Source organism: Mchenga conophoros, linkage group LG2 (genome assembly GCF_057382185.1).
Source record: "Mchenga conophoros isolate Kocher_MC1m ecotype Shallow Benthic linkage group LG2, M_conophoros_male_GT1.1, whole genome shotgun sequence".
NCBI lineage: Eukaryota > Metazoa > Chordata > Actinopteri > Cichliformes > Cichlidae > Mchenga > Mchenga conophoros.
The window spans coordinates 37,514,135-37,539,623 of NC_140527.1; the positions used below are offsets into that span (position 1 = coordinate 37,514,135).

At 38.3% G+C, this 25,489-nt stretch overlaps 1 protein-coding gene across 5 annotated transcripts in view; it reads right to left on the bottom strand.

Moving 5' to 3' along the window:
* Positions 1-24,662, bottom strand: part of diaph2 (diaphanous-related formin 2) — a 378,094-nt gene extending 353,432 nt beyond the window's left edge. For 3 of the 5 annotated variants that reach the window (XM_085244745.1, XM_085244766.1, XM_085244752.1), the window contains exons 1-4: positions 24,474-24,661; positions 23,488-23,847; positions 5,630-5,662; positions 4,230-4,406 (exon numbers count right to left, since the gene is read on the bottom strand). In XM_085244745.1, coding sequence (XP_085100871.1) covers positions 4,230-4,406; positions 5,630-5,662; positions 23,488-23,571 — 294 coding nt within the window. In that variant the 5' untranslated portion in view covers positions 23,572-23,847; positions 24,474-24,661. Of the gene's footprint in view, positions 1-4,229; positions 4,407-5,629; positions 5,663-23,487; positions 23,848-24,275 lie in introns of all 5 variants that reach the window. The other 2 variants (XM_085244737.1, XM_085244761.1) reach the window with 2 other exon arrangements.
* Between the last annotated feature and the right edge of the window lie 827 nt (positions 24,663-25,489).

Here is a 25,489-nt window from a genome sequence, read left to right on the forward strand (position 1 = left end):
CATGCTCTTGCAGGTTTTCATGCTGGCAGCCAAGTAAAACCATCATCTGGGCAATAATGCCACGACTGCTAATGGCAACTTGGGAGGAGAGTGCCAATATGCAGCAGCCATATTCACACCATCAGGCAGACGGTCTAAATTGAGGAGATGAGTTCATGCGTTTGACCTCACAAAACACCACGCCTATGCTAGTGTACAGTCATAACTCTACACATTAAAAAAAGGACTGTGGTTATCGTGATACCTCGAGGTTTAGTAAAAATCTTCAACAGAACAGTCAATTCTTTTTATATGTTGTTTTTGTGCTATTAGTGAAGTCGACTACAGCATTATAGCTGCGTTTCTAGTGAGACGCAAATACATGAAATTCCAGCAACTGATTTATGTCTACGCATTTTGATGAGATCCTGTGAATTCAAGCTGTGCACATCTTAGGAAATTCCGTGACAAAACGCATGGAGACATACAAACACAATGCCCTCCTAAGGCAGCGCTGAAAGTAAATGTTTTTCCATGCATTTTAACTTTCCCCCTGTACTTTTACAAATATACTCCTGCTCTTAATGGTTGGTTTCAAAAATTCTAGAAAGAGTTCATTTGGCTTTCCTGGCCACTGACTGAGTGTTTCTTCCTATATTTTGACAAACCCTTTTGATGACCTTTCAGTAATAGGCTACGTGCTATTTAAGCTTTGAGATACACGGCGCAATGTGTGACCACTTTGCAGCGGAAAAAAGTATTTTCACTTTCCTGCTAGTCATTAACGCACAGTAGGGGGTCTCACTAATATGCCATGGGTCAGCCCTTTATTTGAAGCCAGCTAGACATCAAGACTGCAACATGTAGGACCATAATAACAATCAATTACAGAATGGGTGTAGAGACAAAGAAGACAGAGAGCAACTGGAATGTGTGTTGAACAGATAGATGTTGAAGAGAAGCTACTATCATCAAAAGAAACTACACACCACAGTTCTGTGTTTACTAGGTTTGACCAGAAAAGTTTACTGTCTATGAGTGTAAATAGTGCTTGCTTAAAAAGTACATAAGTAAATAACCCTTTTTTAAATTTTAATTTCATTACTGTAATTATACTTCCCAACCCAAAGTGTCAAGGCCTGTCAAATGTCAGACCAACAAACATGCCTTCTGTGTCATCTGTCACTGAGCAAATTGAAGCCTGGGTTTAATGTCACGCCGCTGTGAGCACAAACATAGTAATTGAGAGGTGAACTGAGTGACAGGGATGAGCACCCAGGCAAGAAAACACTGAGCACTCGCCTGATGAAAACCAGGAGCACTGGTCGTATTTCTCTGGCCCTGGCAATAAAGACCATTGTATGAGAAAAAAGGAAAGGCAGCCACCGTACCACACACACACATACACACTCAGAGACATTATCCACAATAGTACACACAACCTATGCAATGAAGCCAGAGTAATTCAGCTCCTCACTTCAAAGAGATGGGCTGAAAGCTTTTTGTAAGATTTCAATCCTGCAGTACATAAGGCCAAAAATGCATTTCAATGGAGAAAATCACAAGTGTGACAGAGCTTTGACCCCACGGATGAGTGCGAAGTGAATTTCAAAGTTTGGTACTTCTCACACTGGCCTAAGGAATACGTAGGTGGAGACCGGCCTCACAAAAGGTTAACATCTGAATATAAAACATTTACATTTTCTATAAATCTCAGGTCATTTTGGTTCAGTTAAAAGGTAATATTGGTTCCATAATCTTTTATATCAACAAATCCAATGAAAACACAGAAACCACAATGAACTAATACTGAGAAGTGGCCGAAGTCTGTGTTTAACGTTGTTATCCATAAATAATTCTAAAGACAAAGTACAGAGTAGTTCCTAGATGTCAGAGAGACATGCAGTTCTGCTTATAGGGCTGCCACAAACGATTATTTTGATAGTCGACTAGTCACCGATTATTTTTGCGATTAGTCGACTAATCACATCATCACCCATTGGACGTAAAAGTACAGCTTATTGCACCAGCAGCATCTGCTCTTATATAACTATCATTAGCTTACAGCTTTAAGTGTTTCAGGTCTGTGCTAACTAAAAATAAAGACAAGATGATAGTTTATTAAATTTGAATGAATTCTGCAGATTGTTTCGGTGAAGTTTAATAAACTCCTTGCTATCTAAAATATAACAGGACACCGGAGTAAATTCTCGAGCATCTCACACTTCTGATAATCAGCTGTCTGCTTGACGTTTATTCAGCTGTGTAAAAACTATAACTTTAATCTCAGACAAACCGATTTACTCAGGAACAAATAAAATACTAAAAAAAAGCCAAACAACAACATTTTTAAGTTATCTAAGTGACTCATATATCATGTTTAACCTGAGCAGCGAAAGACGGTGGTGGGTTTGAAGACGATCTGCCGGGAGTCCGGTGTTCTCACGGCTCTAGTTAGCCTAGCTCCCGGCTAGCTATCGAGCTAGTGGGTAACAGACGTCTCCAAAAACGTCGGAGCGCTTTTGAAAATATGCGGTGTCTTGATAAACTGAGCAGATATTTGAGGTTTACACAGCTACATTCTCGCCTGAAAATATGTTAAACGTTTATTTTATGACCCAGAAAGAATAATAAGAGTAATATTAAAACTAACTAGCTGCGCTATGAATTCTGGGACACAGCTTCTTCTTCTTCGGGGTTTAACGGCAGCTGGCATCCTTGTACATGCAGTGCTGCCATCTTCTGTTTCAGTGCGTTATTACACTCTTAAATCCTGCCACTTATTCCTGCGTCTTTTGTGATCTTACAAAGCTTCAAACGACGCGTCAACTAATCGTGACTAGTAGACTAATCGTGGCAGCCCTATCTGCTTATACTGCTTTGCAACTTTGTTGGGCAACTTATCGCAATCTGTACACAAGTATTTTGAAAAATACAAATTTATGGCGAAACGAGTATGAATGCATGTCACACATCAATGTAGATTCAGTCACTGAGACATTATTAGAGCTGCAATGCAGACGCAGCAAAATTAGAGAGACAACACTGAAGTTTCCTGTGTAACCCGTACTGCCCGGGCGTCTCACCTGAGGCGAAAAAGGCCTTCTTCAGGGTTGGGCAAAATAAACACCATGATACAGGAGAGAAATCACATGATGCTGACACAATCAATTATAAACCACGTAATTTTCAGCGACTCTTTTATTGTTAATTAAAAAAAAAAAAAAAAAAGAACAACAACACAAAATACTTCCTCAATCACAAGCATTGGCTTCTTTCCTCCACTAACTAATCTCTGGAGACTGTGAAAGCCTCCACCATTATTAAGACTGTGGTGTTGTTTCAAAATAATCTATGCCTGCATTTTTCATAATGAACATATATGTCATCCGGTGCTACATTATAGTTTAGTGGTGCTTTTATAATTGTCTTTCGACAACAGCAGAGATACAGGTAAATAAAAATGGTTGTGTCAATACAACCATGGGATTACTGGATATTTAAAATTAAAGACAAGCTATTTAAAAATAATTTAAGCATCACGGTAAACTCCAGAAAATAGACTTTAATAAAAATTGGTTAATTTATTGCACACCGTTTACTTCAAATGAGGATCAGTAAGAAGGAGTTGCAGGAGTTGTCTACATTACCCCAAGGATATCATGCTAACACATAGGTACTAAAGGTTGTGTGTGTCATCCTAATATTGTTTTGTGGGGCTTTAACAAAGATGGTATGGACATAACTCTATAAACGTATAAGTTACACCAAGGTTTTTAAGTCCTGGATTGATGCTAACGTTAAAGCACTGAAAAAAAATCACAGTTATCTCTCTAAATCCACAGATAAAGCTGTCTCGACTAGATGACAGCTCTGTGGGATCCTGGTTTCAATCATAATGTTGTTAATGCTAATCAAATTGTTTATTTAGTTAAAAGAACAGCATATCATCCCTGTTTGAAAGGACTTTTTTAAGAGACACTGTATAAAACCAGGGTCGGTCTGGAGAGCAATCATTCTATTATCATCCCCCAGCAGCAAAACAAGAATGCATCTGTAGTGAAATATAGATATAAAAAATGCCTTTCAAGCCCTTTTTTGTTTTAACTAGCTCCACACATACTCAAAATAACAGCACTGTGCTTCATAGTGAAATTTTCATTACTTATTATTATGTGGAATTAGCGGTTGTAATAAAACTGTTGTTTAGTACAGCAGATGACGTTTTGCAAGAGAAACACAAAGCTTACCATCATCTTCTCAAAGAGGTCAATGATTTCTTTTTCTGAGAGGTTCATGGACCGCTCATCAAAAAGAGGCTGAGGAACAGGAAGTTCAGTTTGGGTAGACAGGGGATCTGTTGGGTGCTGTATCAGGAGCTTTTCCTTCTTCGTCCCCGTTTTCCTAAAACTGGTAATACGATCACGCTGAAAGAAAACAGATTCATTGACATATTAAAATATCGCACTGCCAGTGAGCTTGTTTTGACTATAAAGTATATGGATCATTAAGAAAAAAAAACATTTTTTAAAACAACTAGATTGAAAGATTGTCTCCTGCTGTCAAAAGACAGCACAATTATTATGCACTGATTTCAGGAACAGATGTGTTTCTGCAAACAAATGAAAGTGAGGTTAAAACAAAAAAAAACTATAGATTTTTTTTCTTTCATTTTTACTTTGTATTGAAGAAAATAATTACAAAAAATATCTGCCGCATACAGCAAACACCTGTATTTAGTAGATTCCAGTTTGACTTAAAAAACAAACAAACAACTAAATAATATACTTACCGTCAAACCCACAGGATTGCTCAGTTTATGCTCAAGTGATTCTAGCATACAATGCCACTTTGCAAGTTTGCAGGGTAGGGTACTAAGAGACATTCCTTTTTATATTAATTGGTTAATCCTACTCTTATGAATGCAGTAACATTAAGTGTAAAAGCAGAAAAGTATATGAACTGCATGCAACCAGTCACTGTTAGTATTATCAAAGGGAGAGAACATGCTGGATGAATGAACAGATATAAATGAAATTAACAGACAGACATATAATGATGACATACACGATGTCGCAAATGTCAGTATACTGAAGTATTACCGGATGGATCAAACATACTGAAAGCTGATTATTGCAGCAGTAGTACGTAATAATAATATGTTGGCTGTACATCCCAAAACTCATGTAATACTACATGCATCGGGCTATTTGTTAACTAAGGATATTAAAAAGGCCCCAGGTAAAACCATCTAATCAGAAGTGATACTAATAATTGCACACTAAATGATCTATGACCTGCTTACAAAAGCAGAGATGCTGAGGGCTAAGTTATGTTCATAATGAAAAATTTAGGCAAACAGACCTTGTTGGTGCAGAGTGCACTACAATAAAAAATGTCTTTCACGGCACAGCTTTAGAGAGCGCTACTGCGGACAGACTTATCATTATTTGCTAATGTGTAAAAACCCACGGTATCATTTTGCCACATGATGTAACTCATATACAGTTAAAATGGCAATTTAAACAATTTGCTTCTGGCACATTTGATCCATCCATATACTTCAGTTAAAAGTCCCATGCAGCTATAAGAAAACGTGAGAGGATGTAAAACAAAACTAATCACACCAAAATTAAACCAAGCACCTTACCATATCATCAGCCAATGTTTTTATGTGTATGTTCTGTTGGAGGGAGGGCACAGTGTGAAAAACAATCCAACAGAAAACGACAACACTGGCAAGTGCACGTCCCATCTCAAGTGTTTTCACATGTACAGTGTCCCCTGGATACCGCAGCGTTTTCTTCTCTCTCTTTGGTATCACAGAGTAGAAAATGGTGTTGCATTTCCCTCTGAGATACCAAATTAAATTTTTAATAATGCTTGCATACATTAGAGAATACATAAAACACATGTGCAAATTGTCTTGGTACCACAGAGGGCAATAGCTCATTCCTGTCTTGAGCAAATACTGTACATGTGCATATGCAGGATATGGTAACACTTGATGATCCCAGACAATAGGGTAAAAGTAAAAACGTTTGTGTTCAAGAATGAACACGACAAATACAAGCACACAAAATGAGGTCCATCAGAAAGCACCCATAATCAAACACATCCACATCAGGTTAAAAAAAACCCAGAAAAACCCAATAACATGCAAGTTAGCACTGCTAGGTTAAAGTTTTGTGTATTCCCAAAATAATACATTTTCCCAGGGAATGTAGTTACAGCATGACACAATTAAACACCAAAAGCTTCTTTTATTCCTGTAATTTGTGTTCTGAAGAGCATCCTTTGTAGTGACAGTGGCCCAAAAAATTCAACCGCTTCTCCTAATCCAGATATTTATCTTCATCTCAGACACACTAAGAATGGCTACTGCCAAAGGCTTGTGGCTCGGCAAGGGACAGCCATTTGAAACACACCTCAAATGGGAATCAGTAGCAACGCTGCCATATGCTGTGGCGCTCGGCTGTAAAGTACTAATGAGTGGGGAGATGTGGGGTAGCGATGGCCATAAAGCCTGCCTCCAGCCGCGGATTTCTCCACTATTCTAATCAGGAAACTACTGATGCTGGGGCGAGCAAACAGATTGGCGCTAACCTGCACCTCCCTCTGTGTGTCTTCATCGGCTGTCGCTCTGGGCAACACCGAGCAGACACTCAAACTGCCATATCTATCACTAGTTTTGTCGGCTACAACTGATCAACAGTTGGGAGATAAAGCTATTGACTAGAAAGAACAAAGTCTCGATGTGCAGTGTTACCTAAGCTGTTTTTTCAAGTTAAAATAACACAGGCGGCGTTACATATAGAGGGTTCTGCTGGGGATGTCCAGGTATTTGTTTCGGTATTGTGAAAGCCTTTATTGCTTTTAAAAAGGCAGCATGACACTTCCCAACATGTGTAACGCTAATAATTTAACCCGAGCAACAACTTTTCTCATTTGTAACTCAGTACGTATGTATCATTAAGCCCAGCATTCTCTAGCAGCCTAAAACTGTGTGAAACAATAGCTAATTTTCAAATGGAGTACTTAAACATTTTCTAATCAATTTAACAACAATCAAACCACTGTTTGGTTAATTGCCTTGACTTGAGGGCCTTTCCTTGCCCATTATCTTGGCAACATCGCAACATTGCAATTTAACATCTAACAATTAAGCTTGCATGTCCTCTGGGCTTCTCCCGCTTATTAAAGTAAACTTTTTCATCATAATAAATGTTTATTACCAAACACATATTTCTCTAAATAACCTAATCAAATTAGCTCTGGGTCCCTCCTTAATCAAATATGATTATGAGTCCATGCAGATCCTTAAAAATGAAAACACAAAGCAATATCCCACAACTTGAGAACCAATTTGGGGACACAAAACCATACAAGTATGCATATTTCCTACAATAAATGTTAAAATTAATATTACAAACTGCAATTAATGTTAGTATTACATTAATTCGTGTAAAGATATAAAATATCACCAGGTGGAAGGAGAAATACGTTTCTTTTCCAGGCTGGACAAAAGACTAGTTTTGTTTCAAAGTGACTATAATTGCATATCTTTTAAATAGCAACGCTTGTTATACTCAACCAATTAAACAAGACCATCTGCGTGATGTCATTTTAACTCACTCACTGGAACTATCACTATAAAATCAGTAGCCACGATGCCACTGTAAAATGGGTTTAGAAGGAAATTAGCTTTTACTTTAATTAGTTCTAATAATAAAAAAGAATTACTGTGAGATAGCCATTGTTGGCAGTAAGGCCTGTAACACAAAGTGCTTCTGACAGTTCTTGGTAAATTCATTAAACTACCTCGTGTCCCTGTTTAATCAGACGCTCTGTTCATCTACATTCTAGCAGATTTTAGCAACGATTCCTGATTTTCAGCAAGAAAAATTTAAATTTTGGGGAAATAAAATCAAAGCTGATGAAAGAGACTTTAAGAAAACTGTAAAAATTGTATAATTAGCCTTGAATGCTGGCAAGTAAGCATCAGTAGCACAGCAAAAAAAACCAAACCTTGTGTTTTATTAGGCGCTCATTTGTTTAACTTCTGTTGCTTATTCAGAAAATTTAAATTAACAAAGTTATTGTCAACAGAAAAATATTTTTTTGGTCAAAAAGAAAATGTTTGATCTCTTTATTAATATAGAGGGTTTTTTTAACAATATAAAGCACATTGAGGCAACTGTTGTGGTTTCACATTATGTAAATAAAATTACATTTACATGAGTTATCAGCTTGCATTGAAACTTACTTAAAATACATACTTATCTTAATTTTGTGTCCAAGTAAGAAACGAATTATTGTGAACGCATCATTATCAAAACACAGCAGCTTAGCAGTGATGACCTCAATTCAGTAAAGCATTCAGAAACCTGTACGTCAACATAGTACACCTGTCTGAACACTGCAGATTATACACAGATAGCCACAGTTACATGTCTGTGGTCATTGTCAAACCACAGTTAAAAACACGAGGAGAATATTGACCTGTTCTAAATGTCAGTATAAAGGCCGTTCAAATTTGGTCTGCTGCTCCTCAACATTTCAAAAGAGTACACTAGAGCTCCCACTCGAAAACCATTCATCTAGAGATACTGTGTGGATTATGCTAAAAAGCTGCTTTCCTCCGAAGAAAAACAAAGCACCGCAAAACTGTCACACTACATCGGAGGGTAACGCTTGCTCGTCGTTGTCATATCAAACAACAAAATTACATAATTTGTCTTTGTGTAATCTGATAAGATCTGCTGCACTACCAATGTACTGATCAGTTTGAAAGGAGTGGCATCAGACACACAGAATACGGTCCGTGTAACTGAATTAGACCAAGTCAAAACAAATTAATTCATCTAAATAAATCCTGTTACAATGGCTTCTCAATGACTGCTTTTGCAAACACAGAGATAATGCAAGACACTGCCTAAGCTAAAGATTTCTCAGTGCGCACGTATTCTGCTTGACAGTATGTATCAAGGTTTTCCATATGTTTGCACAGGGAGGATAATGTTTTCAAGCAAAGCATGGAGATGGAGAAAAGAGGCAAAAAAGACACTGAGACACAATTTAAACCTGGCAATCAATGTGACTTATATTTCAATTAGAACACATTTACTATCACACTGAATGTAGCTGTCACATAGAAATACAAGTTCCCTCATCGTGCTTTTCCACTCACAATATTCCAATAATTCTTTCTGAATCGTTAAATGACAATAAACATCTGCTCTATAGCCTTGAGTGTGATTATTATTTAAACTACATGTTTTCTATCTTAGCGGTTCCGACACTTCCCGGAGAGATTTTTGAAATCTCTGAACATCTTTGGAGATTAATATCTACAGCAGGTCTATTAACATCAGTCAGTTTTACACAGCCAAGGAGCTTATTGAAAGATGTATTGAAGGAATTCAGAGAATTGCTACTTTGATAAAAACTAGCAATTTGAAGATGTCACTAAGGGAAAATAGTCTGATTTTTACAGACTAACAATATCATAACTAACAAAGAGATTAATAAAAAATAGCTTGACAAGACAAATAAAAAAGATTTCACTGCCACAAAGCATGTCTATCCAGACTTGTGAGCAAATTTACAAGTGGCTCAGTGTGAGAAGTGAATCAGTGTTTTATTTTCAGTCAGACTGAGAGAGCCGCATATGAAGTGGTACATCGTAACAACAGAAATACCTATATTAAAACACTTGTCAAATCTGAAAGATTCTGACTCCTATGTGCCCTACATGCTTCACATAGTGTCATTACTGTAGGCACTGCCACAAGCATACACACACGGAAAGACAAAAACACACACAACCAAAGACAGCAGATAACAGAAAAACATATTAAAGGCATAGAGCAGAATGACACATTTGTCATCTCAATAAAGTGAAGTAACGATTCAATCGAGCTCATAAAATAAGGTTGCTCTCCTAAAAAAGACCTGACATAAACACTTCTCCCTCAGTGTTTAATATTGACGTAGGTTACTTTGCTTTATTTTATTTAGGTTTGAAAAAAAACGCAGTTAATTTAAAAATGGAATGCAGCACGTTTCTGTGAGTGTCTTTAAAAGTGTGTGAGTTTGTGGTAGCCTTATTAGTCTCATGGAAGTGCTGGTACTGCTTAGTTTCCCAAAACAGATACTGAAAAGAGGAAGCACACAAAAGCTAGTACAGCTAAGATTTGAATGGCTCCACAATGGATGGTCTGACCATGTGACTGGGGACTAGCACAGTACTGCCCTCGGGTTATCTCCATCTCTTTTGAAAGCAAATTCTTACTGTATCCTTGAAGGTGGCAAGATATGTGGTCATTATAAGAGCTGAGGTTTGTAAGAAAAGAAGGAGATATTTTTACACTGATCATAACATCACATAAAGTGTCATTTGTATTTTAAAGTCTACTGAAATTAACCTGATCTGGCAAACATTTTTTTTCCAACTGCGAGAGGAATTTTGCAGCAGACGCTTTCCTCTGAAATTCGGCTTAAAACATGCCATGTTCACACCTGCTATAGCAGTTGTTTTCCCTAATTGCTGACAAGTGCAAAAACATGTGAACCATGACCTTGTTTTTATCTGCAGGCTGTTGACTAAATGGTGTGTAATGAAACTGTATGTAACACCAGAGCCAGGCAGCAAAATGTTTAAAATAATAGTCCCGGTGCGCCCAATAATATGCTTTTATAAATGTCACAGGAGTGACTATATCGGTAACATTCAATTCTACCACTGTATTTTAAATGTTGACTCATCCATGACACACCCATGTTAAGCCTTTCTCACTTGTCTAGCACGGACCTCCCTTCACTGACCATCCTTTATCACACGAGGTTCATTTAAAACAAATTTAATTAAATTAAAATACACTTTTTCATCTGGCTTCAGCCTCTCCACATTGTGTTTTCTACATTATTAACTGGATGTTGGTCCAACAACATGCAAAGACACTTCTTTCATTAGGCCTACATCGAGCTCAGTGGAAGCTCTGTCAGAACATGCAATCTACTCATGAATCATCCTAACTGTCGAATAAGCAAATCCCAAGTATGATTCATGCATACATGGACATGACATATATGCATGTCATACAAGTTTTACTGAGGCAGCCAAAAAACAAACTTCCTATTTTCATGTCTCAGATCTCATCCACTGATACACGTGAATAAGGCTCATGACAGAGGGGGACTTTAAAGGAGTGAATGTGTTTCTTCCACTGTGTGACTAAAGCATTCGTCACCACTTCCTCTCTCAAACTTCCTGAATGTCATTAAAAGACTCACATGTGGTCTGTTTCCTGCTGTTGCTCACACCCGCCCCCCCCAACACAATGCCAGTCATGTTAATATAATAACAGAGTATGTAAAAAATATAAAAAAGAAAGTTAGTATGACAAAATCTTGTCAAGACTGGCCAAATAAAATGCAGGGCATACCTACAGTATTGTGCAAAAGTCTTGAGCCTCCCCTCATTTCTTTGTTTCCAAGCAGCTAGACAGTCTTCTAATTTCTTTAAGTAGAGCAATAGTTCTCCAAGCTTTCTTGAAGGTCTAAACTTTGCTTTGGCTACATTTTGCACTGATTCTCAGCCCAGCCATTATATCTGATCAATTTCCTTGCAATGTTTATTTGTTTCTTTAGGCCATTTAACAGTCAGCCTATTGCTAAAATGTATAATTTGTTTGCATTACTTTGGCTGAATCCTTAAAATGCTTGAAGAAACTGGACAATTGGAGGAAAAAATGGTTGACCTAAAGAACAGTAGCTGGACATTTTTCTTAAGAAATGGATAAATATCCAGCCAAGATCTACTTTTTGCCATAGGCTCAAAAGAAATAGTCTCAGTGGACGGCTGACTGTCAAGGAGCAATTCTTAAAAAAATGAAAGTTGGGAGAAAAGCTGAGATAAGATAGATTACATAAGCAATCAACTGTGGCAACAGCTCTTATGAAGTGATGAAATTTAAACTCTGTGGTTCAAACTGTCATCAGTATGTACAGAGAAAGCAGGAAGGAGCTAGAACAGTGAGTGTCTATAGCTTTCTGTAAAACACGGTGGAGGCTCAGTCATGATTTGAGGCTGGATTCAGCCAGTGTTCTTCTTAAGACTGATGCAATTATGAATGCAGGAAAGTACCATCAGATTTTGTTCCTCTGTCCAATACCACATGGAAAGCATCTGATTGGAAATGCCTACATTTCTCAGCATGACGATGATGTCAAACACACTACCAAATCTGTGTAAGCAAACCGAAAAACTATCAGTCATGGATTGACATCCTCAGAGCTGATAATCTCTGGATTATTTAAGCAGCGTGGAAACATCTTGACATAGAACAAAAAAAATCTTAGACTCCTTAAAGAAATTGCAAGAGAGTTAGGCTGTTTGCATGAATAAGCTTTGTTATAGTGTATATATTGACTTTCAAGATCATCAGAATTGTACAAACTCTGGTTTTGCCTTACGCTTCGTATTTAGATGCATTTTTGTAATCTTTTCAATAAGTTGCTGCACCCATTTCTCATTTTCCTTGCAAAATATAAAGAAATATTTTAATATATTTTACCACAGCACTGTAAATGGCTCAAGTGTGTGACAAGCTGACAGCTTGTGTTAACCACATGCCAACATGACCTAAAATGATTTCCGAGGCTTCCCTAAAGCTCACGTATCAAAATGTCAGATGCATCAAATGACACAAAAAAACAAAACAAAAAAGTAATTCAAAGTATGCTTCATGATGTGATACTATCAGCAGTGTTAGAAGTATGAGCTTTACCCATTACTAAAGTATGTGCTTGTTTCGCGTCTCCTACATGATTAAAATAGAATAAAATAAACTCCATTTAACTAAATGAATGCCCGACAATATTTTCATGGACCGACCTTTAAGGTGTCGCGGATAAATATAACAAAATAAAACTAGTACCGGTACCGAAAAAAAGAAGATTTATTCATAACACACGTGAAAAGACCCAGGAAAACCGAGTTAACGATAAAAACGATAACAAAATAACGCTGAAAACCGATAAAAACCCTGAAAACCAGACATTTCACACCTGAGCCTCAACTCTCGCGGCCCGGTACCAAACGACTCACGGACCGGTACCGGTCCGAGGCCCGGGGGTTGGGGACCGCTGTGCTAGATGATGATGCTGACGGTTTCTGGGGCCAGTAAAGTTACCCAGCTTCAATGCAATAATAATCAATTTCCTACTTAGCTGTCCACATAGCTATTCAATATATATTATTATACACCAGACAGTTTGATATGTCACAACATAAAAATCACAGATATAAAAAAATACAATTAATTACTAGTACACCTGACTAAAACTGCCAGCCTATTTTCATGACAGCAATGCTTCTGAGACCAAATCTATGATACAGTATGTGTCACACTGCTATCCTTGCTATCAGGAGTAGAATACCGGTACCGAAAAAAAGAAGATTTATTCATAACACACGTGAAAAGACCCAGGAAAACCGAGTTAACGATAAAAACGATAACAAAAAACACGTTTTAGCCGCATGTTCTCCTTAAATTGCTGGCTGTCTGAGTGGTGTCCCAGAAACGATGTGGGCTTCATAGATAATTGGCAAACCTTCTGGAGGAAACCTGGTCTTGTTAGGAGAGACGGCATCCATCCCACTTTGGATGGAGCAGCTCTCATTTCTAGAAATATGGACAAATTTACTAAACCCCCCAAAATATGACTATCCAGAGTTGGGACCAGGAAGCAGAGTTGCAGTCTTACACGCTTCTCTGCAGCTTCTCTCCTCCTGCTACCCCCCCAAAAACCCATCTCCATAGAGACTGTGTCAGCTTCCAAAAAGACAAAAAACAAACTAAAAACCAGCAACAAACAACTTAAACATAAACAATCACAAAGAAAGAACAATACAGTATCCACATCTGAACCAAAGAGTAAAACAGTGAAATGTGGATTATTAAATATTAGGTCTCTCTCCTCCAAGTCTCTGTTAGTACATGACTTAATAATTGATCAACAAATTGATTTACTCTGCCTTACAGAAACCTGGTTGCAGCAGGATGATTATGTTAGTTTAAATGAATCAACACCCCCGAGCCATTCTAACTACCAGAAATCTCGAAGCACAGGCCGAGGGGGCGGTGTGGCAGCAATTTTTCCCACCAGCCTATTAATTAATGAAAGACCAAGACAGACTTTTAATTCATTTGAAAGCCTGATGCTTAACATTGTCCACCCCAGCTGTGAAACTCAGAAACCAGTCTTACTTGTTATCATCTATCGTCCACCTGGGCCTTACACAGAGTTTCTGTCTGATTTCTCAGACTTTATATCTAATTTAGTTCTGAGCTCAGATAAAATAATTATTGTGGGTGATTTTAACATCCATGTAGATGCTAAAAATGACAGCCTCAACATGGCATTTAATCTGTTATTAGACTCAATTGGTTTCTCTCAAAATGTAAAAGAACCCACCCACCACTTTAATCACACTCTAGATCTTGTTTTAACATATGGCATCGAACCTGAACATTTAACAGTGTTTCCTGAAAACCCTCTCCTGTCTGATCATTTCCTGATAACATTTACTTTTACAATAATTGATTACACAGCGGTGAAGAGTAGACTTTATCAAAGTAGATGTCTTTCTGAAAGCACTGTAACTAAGTTTAAGAATATAATCCACCCACTGTTATCATCTCCAATGCCCTGTACCAACACAGAGCAAAGCAGCTATCTGAACGCTACCCCAACAGAGGTCGATTATCTTGTTAATAATTTCACCTCCTCACTACGTACGACTCTGGATACTGTAGCTCCTGTGAAAACTAAGGCCTCAAATCAGAAGTACCTGACTCCGTGGTATAATTCTGAAACACGTACCCTAAAGCAGATGACTCGTAATCTGGAGAGGAAATGGCGTGTCACAAATCTAGAAGATCATCATTTAGCCTGGAGAAATAGTTTGCTGCTTTATAAGAAAGCCCTCCGCAAAGCCAGAACATCTTACTATTCATCACTGATTGAAGAAAATAAGAACAACCCTAGGTTTCTCTTCAGCACTGTAGCCAGGCTGACAAAAAGTCAGAGCTCTTTTGAGCCAACCATCCCTTTAACGTTAACTAGTAATGACTTCATGAACTTCTTCACAAATAAAATTTTTATCATTAGAGAAAAAATTACCAATAATCATCCCACAGATGCAATATTATCTACAGCTACTCTTAGTACCATTGATATTAAGTTAGACTCTTTTTCTCCAATTGATCTTTCTGAGTTAACTTCAATAATTACTTCCTCCAAACCATCAACGTGTCTTTTAGACCCCATTCCTACAAAACTGCTCAAAGAAGTCCTGCCATTAATTAATTCTTCGATCTTAAATATGATCAACCTATCTCTAATAATCGGCTATGTACCACAGGCCTTCAAGCTGGCTGTAGTTAAACCTTTACTCAAAAAGCCATCTCTAGACCCAGCAGTCTTAGCTAATTATAGGCCAATCTCCAACCTTCCTTTCATATCAAAAATCCTTGAAAGAGTAGTTGTCAAACAGCTAACAGATCATCTGCAGAGGAATGGTTTATTTGAAGAGTTTCAGTCAGGTTTCAGAGCTCAGCACAGCACAGAAACAGCTTTAGTGAAGGTTACAAATGATCTTCTTATGGCCTCTGACAGTGGACTCATCTCTGTGCTTGTCCTGCTAGACCTCAGTGCAGCGTTCGATACTGTTGATCATAATATCCTATTAGAGCGATTAGAACATGCTGTAGGTATTACAAGTACTGCGCTGCAGTGGTTTGTATCATATCTATCTAATAGACTCCAATTCGTGCATGTAAATGGAGAGTCCTCTTCACACACTGAGGTTAATTATGGAGTTCCACAGGGTTCAGTGCTAGGACCAATTCTGTTTACATTATACATGCTTCCCTTAGGCAGTATCATTAGAAGACATAGCATACATTTTCACTGCTATGCAGATGACACCCAGCTCTATCTGTCCATGAAGCCAGATAACACACACCAATTAGTTAAACTGCAGGAATGTCTTAAAGACATAAAGACCTGGATGGCCGCTAACTTTCTGCTTCTTAATTCAGATAAAACTGAGGTTATTGTACTCGGCCCTGAAAATCTTAGAAATATGGTATCTAATCAGATTCTTACTCTGGATGGCATTACCTTGGCCTCCAGTAACGCGGTGAGGAACCTTGGAGTCATTTTTGACCAGGACATGTCCTTCAACGCACATATTAAACAAATATGTAAGACTGCTTTCTTCCATTTGCGCAACATCTCTAAAATTAGAAATATCCTGTCTCAGAGTGACGCTGAAAAACTAGTTCATGCATTTATTACTTCCAGGCTGGACTACTGTAATTCATTATTATCAGGATGTCCAAAAAACTCACTGAAAAGCCTTCAGCTAATCCAAAATGCTGCAGCAAGAGTCCTGACAGGGACTAGAAAGAGAGAGCATATTTCTCCTGTTTTGGCTTCCCTTCATTGGCTTCCTGTTAAATCCAGAATTGAATTCAAAATCCTGCTCCTCACATACAAGGTCTTAAATAATCAGGCCCCATCTTATCTTAATGACCTTGTAGTACCATATCACCCTATTAGAGCGCTCCGCTCTCGCTCTGCAGGCCTACTTGTTGTTCCTAGAGTATTTAAAAGTAGAATGGGAGGGAGAGCCTTCAGTTTTCAGGCCCCTCTTCTGTGGAACCAGCTTCCAGTTTGGATTCGGGAGACAGACACTATCTCTACTTTTAAGATTAGGCTTAAAACTTTCCTTTTTTCTAAAGCATATAGTTAGGGCTGGACCAGGTGACCCTGAATCCTCCCTTTGTTATGCTGCAATAGATGTAGGCTGCCGGGGGATTCCCATGATGCATTGAGTTTTTCCTTTCCAGTCACCTTTCTCACTCACTATGTATTAATAGACCTCTCTGCATTGAATCATATCTGTTATTAACCTCTGTCTCTCTTCCACAGCATGTCTTTATCCTGTCTTCCTTCTCTCACCCCAACCGGTCGCAGCAGATGGCCGCCCCTCCCTGAGCCTGGTTCTGCCGGAGGTTTCTTCCTGTTAAAAGGGAGTTTTTCCTTCCCACTGTCGCCAAAGTGCTTGCTCATAGGGGGTCATATGATTGTTGGGTTTTTCTCTGTATCTATGAAGCGCCTTGAGGCGACTTTTGTTGTGATTTGGCGCTATATAAATAAAATTGAATTGAATTGAATTGAATTGAATAGAATATGGCAGCTAACAGCAAACTGGTTAACTCTAGCACAGAACCAGCTTCAGTGTGACCCTACAGATCCCTGCTACACATTTACAAAAGTGGTATCAAGTTTTTGGTTTTTTGTGGGGTTTTTTGTTGCTGCTTTTTTAATAAACCTCTTTCACTGCCCAGTGCCTTGTGGCTGTGTCATGACATCCGGCCTCTCTCTTCCATATTTCCTGCAAATACTCCACACTTTCATTTGTCACCTTATTCACAATAACCAGGCCAATCCTTACTTATGTGATCATTATTATCTCATTTCTCACAATAGTAGAATTTTGGGTTTTTTTACCTTGAATATAAATGCCTTTCAGCATGAATGTGACATTATCGTTTTGAACACTTGTTTTTTCTTTAAATACGCCTTTCCACATTGTTGACACATGACACATAATCTGCATGCTTTGCTTCAATGTGCAACCACGATGTATTATAAATCCTGGTGGTGCAAAAAAATGTAATGGATGCATCTGAAATAGGAATTGGTCTCACTAAATCTGACATAGAGTTTTGCAGTATAATCTGAAGCCACTAAAATTACTTATATCTGCACACTTTTAGAGCGTTACGGAAACTGTTTTCCACAAATGCCCTTTATCTTCAAAAACCAACGTTTACCATGCACTAACAGTATGTCTGCCATATTTTTAAAACTTATTTTAACAACACTTAATAGGGACTAATAACATGTAATATTTGCCAAAACATAGTTAATGAGTGTTTCTGATTTTAGTTCAGCTTATGAACCACAAATAATGAAACAATCTGGCAGGCTCATGCTGCAACAGCAACCAACTGTCAAAAGAAAAAAGGAAGCAGAGCAAAAGTGCATCTGATAACATGGAATAATAACTCAGAATTAATTTAATAGGCTCGAAGCCAACATAAAACAAATAGGATCCTTTTTTTAATTTTTTTTTTTTCCTTTAGGGGTGCAACGATACTCGTATCGGTATTGAGCCGTTCGATACAGTGCTTTCGGTTCGGTACGCATATGTATCGAACAATACAAAACTGTAAATTTATTTTATCAACTTTTCTTCTGACGATGCTGTCTGTGTTGAGCCCTCAGTGGATCTGCGTTCGACTACTCCGCCTAGGCTGCACTGTCGAGCGCAGATCCACTGAGCGCAGCACAGATGAACGCTGACAGCAGTAGTGGGAACACAACATTTACTCCGACATCATCCTAGTGCAAAGACAAGTGGAAGCAGACAAAAACAACAAGCACGCATGCTACAAACTTTACCCGAGTCATTTAGACAGCCGTTAGCACAGGATTCTCCTTATGGGGACCTGATATGTTTAATATGCTGCTGAGAATATAGCCCAGAAGAAGCTATAGTATAGCTTTTATTTTGGAAAGAGACATTTCTCTGTAATAAACTCTCTTTTCCAAAGATGAGGGATTTCTCCATCAGATAGATTTTTATTTTTCTTTTGTTGTTTCAGCAACATTAAATTTAAAAACTGTACTTTTGAGTTAAAATATATATTTATAATTTTAATAAATGACAAATTAAAAAGGCATGAACGTTTTTTTGTATCAAGAAAATATCGAACCGTGACACCAAAGTATCGAACTGAACCGAACCGTGATTTTTGTGTATCGTTGCACCCCTACTATCCTTGTATCCTTCACATTTCATATCTAAACAAATTGCCATACAGACATGCATGTTCTTTAAAGCTTAAACCACTTTACTCCCAACCAACCATTTCACCAATTTGCAATCGATGTGTATTATAAATTAATTAGGTTAAGGAGAAGATGCTTATCACAGTACTACAAAGCAAACAGGAACAAACGATGTTTGAGATTCTGAATACTTTAAACAATTTTCTTATAGAAAGAAACAAGTACAAATTGTATACATCATTACATTACCTGTCAAGCCTGCAGGCAATAAAGAAGATTGGATCTTATACTGTGTATTGACAAATTGGAAAGTTTGATCATCAGCACTTTTATTGTTGTAAAATCGTTGTATCTTACAATAGCCCCACACAAAAACAGCTGGAAATGACACATAATGCACCAGAAGAAACAAAAAAGCTGGCTGATCCCAGTCACTTATGCAGATTCATTGTAGGCTCTATAAAGACTTCCTACATAACTCTAAATCAGACTTTATTCACAAGGGGTCACCCCAACCACACTGAAAGCACTTCTTAGTGCAACCTCCAAGGGATTTGTGTCTCCTCGAAACGTGAACGTGTAAACCACTACACCACAGAGCCACCAGAGCTAAAGCATTTGATAAATATACTGAGTACTTCAGCATAGTCTTGCCACAATGTTGGTCTAACTTTGATAAAGTATAGTGAAAAATATTGATATTCAATACTAGGGCTGCCACGATTTGTCGACTAGTCACGATTACGTCGACTATCAAAATCGTCGACGACTGATTTAATAGTCGACGCGTCGTTTGAAGCTTTGTAAGATCACAAAAGACGCAGGAATAATAGCAGGATTTAAGAGTGTAATAACGGACTGAAACAGAAGATGGCAGCACTGCATGTACAAGGATGTCAGCTGCCGTTAAACCCCGAAGAAGAAGAAGAAGCAGCTGTGTCCCAGAATTCATAGCGCGGCCCACCGCAGTTTCCAACAATGGCGGCAGCTAGTTAGTTTTAATGTTACTCTTATTATTCTTTCTGGGTCACAAAATAAACGTTTAACATATTTTCAGGCGAGAATGTAGCTGTGTAAACCTCAAATATCTGCTCAGTTTATCAAGACACCGCATATTTTCAAAAGCGCTCCGACGTTTTCGGAGACGTCTGTTACCCACTAGCTCGTGAGAACACCGGACTCCCGGCAAATTGTTTTCAAACCCACCGCCGTCTTTCGCTACTCAGGTTAAATATATATGAGTCACTTAGATAACTTAAAATGTTATTGTTTGGCTTTTTTTTTTAGTATTTTATTTGTTCCTGAGTAAATCGGTTTGGCTGAGATTAAAGTTATAGTTTTTACACAGCTGAATAAACGTCAAGCAGACAGCTGATCATCAGAAGTGTGAGATGCTCGAGAATTTACTCCGGTGTCCTGTTATATTTTAGATAGCAAGGAGTTTATTAAACTTCACCGAAACAATCTGCAAATTTCATTCAAATTTAATAAACTATCATCTTGTCTTTATTTTTAGTTAGCACAGACCTTAAACACTTAAAGCTGTAAGCTAATGATAGTTATATAAGAGCAGATGCTGCTGGTGCAATAAGCTGTACTTTTACGTCCAATGGATGATGATCTGATTAGTCGACTAATCGCAAAAATAATCGGTGACTAGTCGACTATCAAAATGATCGTTTGTGGCAGCCCTATTCAATACAGTAGTTTTCACACAGTGTAGAATAAAGAAAGGCATGCATGTGCTTAGGTCTACTACAATATACATATATATAACTGAGAACTGGTTCCCAGTTATTGGTTCCCACATTCCTAATCCTAATATTTAACGTCTCAGTGTTATTATTATATTTATGCAATGTGATGCTTCCTTCCTCTGAGTTGCTACACTATGAGATCATCTTTTAATCTGGAATTCAAAAGGAGTAACAGTTCTCTCCCTCTCGGTCAAACCAGCTCCTCTGAATTCCTTTTACTAAAGAGCTCATTCCATCTGGCTGTTCTCCTGGATGTCATACTTTTGCAAAACTTCAAGACAAGGACATTATAACAAAGAGAAGCTAGGAACTATTGAAAATTTGAGTTATGACCCAAAAGACTGCAGTGCTGTTGTAATGCTATGCTGAGTATCTACACCCTGGGCCCATAGCCCAAATGGTGTTGCCGTGATGTAATGCTGCCCAGTGACTTGTTAAACAAACACACAGCTTTCAGTGTTTTTCCTCTAAAGACTGATTTGACTTTGCATTGACCAAACCACAGCAGTTTCTGCATTTTCTTATCACCAAAGCACATGGGACAGTGCTCTTTAGCAGCGCTAGGTGTGATTATGAAACCAGTACTTTGATGCTGTTTACAGCCAGTATTACCCCTCCCTCAAGTCTGTTCCACATCCACACAGCCTGCACTGCATGCCAAAAATGTCACAACACAACCCTGCATATGTGTATTAAAATTTAGAGATTTAGTTGCATAGCGCTTGCACTTTTGTTGCATTAGCCCTTTAAACAGCTGAATTTGTTTAATTTAGCTTATTTACATGACTGTGGACAGCTAAAAAGTTGGGATAAACACAAGAGGACAAATCAAAACTGAACTCAAGGAAGAATAATCAGCTTCCTCTTTCAAACTTAAAGCTAATGTTAGTATTTTTGCAACAGCCGCATTTGAAGCTGCCTTCTGCTTCTGCCTGTTGTGCTCAGAGAGTTGCGCAACAGAGAACACGCCTGACCATGAGACCATTTTTTTAGTAAAACAAAACCAAACACTGGTCTTACATAGACTTCTTGAGTGATTTACTGACTGATGATGTCATTCTGGCACTCTCGCAAACATCTTAAACTTGGGAGGCAGGATAGTCAAGAGTTTAAGGCTGTCGTAACGATTTCTTAAAGGAACACCCATTAGTAGCTCTGGGAGTGCATGTCAATTCGCCCCACTTTGGGATTTCCTGTCAGGCAGTTATTTTGGCCACTCTTTCCTTTACCTTAACTTTGGTGTAAACAACCAGCAATTTCCTTTGTGTGTTTCAGTTTTAGGACAATTACTAAAAAATGCTAAACATGCAATAATGCTCAAAAACAATGAGCACCACCTAAAGAAATATCAGAGGCATTAACAAAAACATTTCATTCAGAATGTTGTCCTTCAATCATTCCAGTATGCTTGAGTGAAGACAGAAACACTAGTCAATCTAAACTGTGCCGTTTTCAGTTCCCTATTTAGGAACTGTGGCTGCAACTAAACTTGTGCCCTACCCAGCCAATAAGTCACAACATAAAGCAACACTAACAGAGCTCACAATGAAGATTTGGGAGGTGACATGAGAAAGTTGCACAAAGTTCAACGGCAGCCGAACTTTCCCTTTTTCCACAAATGTGGAAAAACAGACGTGAAAATCAAACGGCAGCCAAGCTTTTTTGTTTCTGGTCATGGAAAATAACTTTAAACCACTGCTTTCTGCAAGCACTGACGGCATGCAGGCACTGACGTGCACTTCACACCCTCAGCATTACAGTTTAGATTTATCATTTAACATGGCACTGTGGACGGTAAATAAAAGATTGTAGCTACAGTTTACCAAATAAGGAAATTACAGATTTTGGAGAGATGCTGTTTACACAATTCCTCAGAAGAGTGTATTAGTTTCTCCCAGGAACTTTTAAGAACAGCATGACTAAAAAAAACAAAAGTGATTGTTTAAGCATTTCCACATAAGCCAAAACAAAACTTCCACCAAATCTTGCAATGTCATTTCAGGGCAAGATATGGCGTGCAGGACCTAATGACACCACGGCTTTAATGATGTAGATTCGGGTTTGCTACTTTTCTAAATAAGCACAATCCTTCCTCTGGTTAAACTACTGCACAAAGTCCATCCAATGTAATGACGATAAATTAATGTTAAATGGGTTTTCAGTTGTTATCTCATAGACACTGCCCAAGGGCTGCCTGAGGACAAGTTTTATCAATTGCACACACTCATGCTGTTCATAAATCGCCCCCACAAACCTCATGTACATCATGCTGTACACTGAGTCATACAGTAAATTAACTTGTGCTTTGTGTGCATATTAATATAAGACCCCCAACTGTCACAACAAGGATGCTCTTCAAAAACCTATCAGGAGATGTATTGACAGGAATAATCACATGATGCACTGAGTGCCTCGAAAATTGAAGCACTCAGCGAAACAGTACCTCTTTGCTCAACTCTAGCTGCTATTAGCCCCTACATTAAACCATAACAACAACACATGAATTACTGTTTGTGTCTCGTCCTGCACTAAACAGGGAAGTTCTGCATCGAGAATATGCTTTGTCCTGCTCCTTGGTTTCATCATGAGCTTTAAAAGTAAAAGGAAGACTGTCCTTAGCATTTACAATAAATCTTTTTTCTTTTTTGACACAGACCTAACATGAAACCTTCTGCAGCTGCAAAGCAGTGCAACTTTCTGGGTCTTAATAAAGTTGAGTGTGACATAATGGGCTGCTTCTGGGATTACAGGATGTGTCAGTTGACTTACACCCTAGTTCCACGCACGTTACACACGAGTGAGCTATTAGAATACCTACCAGCTTTTTGTTTTTACCCTCATCCTCGCTGGATTTCTTTTTAGAGGGCTTATTTGGATCCTCCCCACCGCTGGCTTGATCCATTGCAGCTTTAAGTTAATTTCCCTTCCAGAAACGCCTAATGCGACGTCCTCAAACGCTGACAAACTCCACCGGTGGGCTATTTCAACACACTTTTTACTAGACGCTCTCCAAGTTATGTGTTTTCAAAATTCATTCCGTTTAAAAGGCTGAAGAACAATTTCAAGTTTCAAATAGCATCCAAAAGAGTCGAGGAGTTTGCTTGAAGAAGAGGTGTGGTAGGGTGGATACACGTTCTCCTCGGCGTAGCAGTATGTCAGCTCACACGCGGGGGAAAAGCTAGAAAGTAACACAAGAGTGTGCAAACAACAACTGATTAGTCCAACATATTTTAAGTTTCAACAAATGTCTTTGTCTCCACGCGTGTTTCCATAAGCAGCAGTGTTTAGTATGCAGAATGCATTCAGTAAAGACATCTAACCGTGAACGGTAAAACAGATCCACCTGAGTTAGCTATAAATAGCCATCAATTATTTTTATATTTTTCTTCTAAAGTAGCATTTAATTGACCCCCTGTTTATGGGAACAGGCGGCTAAATTGTTGCAGAAAGCAAAGTTACAACCGTGTAACTTAGCAATAGAGGAGTAATAGAGAGACAAAAACGTTTCAGGCTGCCCTGACAGTTTTTAACGTGCCTCGTCAAAGCCACTATTTAACTGTCATTAATCAGAATATATATACAATTGCTGTACTATAGGGAAATCACCGTTGTTCTCTTGCTTAGAATACTTTACACTGCTGTACACAAGCGAGCAATGGGCGACCACTGCCCGGCAAGCACTGTTTATTTTAGCGGACACAGTAGCACACCAGCACGTATGAAACCATATCAAATCCAAACGTGAAGATTAAATAAAAGAAAAAGAAAACTAAAAAAAAAATAAAAATCCCATCCAGGGCTTACCTTTACAACCAAACGTGAATACCAGGCCCACGGAAATCCCGCCCACCCGTTTTTGACTGGACTTTGAAAGACTGAATGACGTAGAATTCAAGCTACTATTGGGCAGATGTCTTGGCAGTCACGAGGTCGGCGTGGCGTCGGTTGTGACGGAGAGGTCGCACCGATTTCACACAACGTGGATGGGGTTCAGGCAGTTGTAAGAATAGATCTGTAACGGAGGCACCGTGTGAGCGGCTGAGCGCGGATAGGAAGCAGGGCGGGAATCTGCGTCTGGGAAACACACCCAGTGTGTATACGTGTGCGCGTGTGTGTTTATTAATATTAGCACACACACACGCAACTTTTTGTGTCTGCAGAAACAGCTGCTGCCATTGTTACCCAGCTATACAATGGAGTGCATCATATAGGCCTGGCTGTTTGCGACTGCATAAAGACAAAAGCTAGATGCAGATGTGCGTTTGAGGAGAAGACCCCAGGCACTAAAATAAGTAATTAATCAGGTGTAATATCTTTAATTGGTGGGCCAGATCCCAATTCTGAATTTTATGTTCATATAAAATTTATATTCACATTTTCCCAATGCAGACTATTAAATCTCTTTTACACAGGGACCGCTACAGCAATTCTCTAAAAACTGACTGTAACAATTATTACATTTTTCAGTGGAGTGTCTACTATATTTAAAAAAGAAAAAAAAAAGAAGATATGGACTCTTAAATAAAACAACGGCTCCATATAAGGGGAAATAAGTTGTCAGCAGCAGATACTAGAAATTCTCAAAGGGAACTGTGAAACTTTTATGCCTACTGTAATAATACATCATTTAAAGGTCAATCATAGCAAAATATTATAAATTAGAAACATAAAATAATTTAGCGCAGACTTTTTTTTTAATATAAGTATTTATTAAATGAATGCCCTGGGTTTACCCAGAATATATGTTTTGCATCATTAGAACAGGTATGTCATTCCAATACCTACTGTTATATAATTATATTATGGCTTAAAGTTGCCAT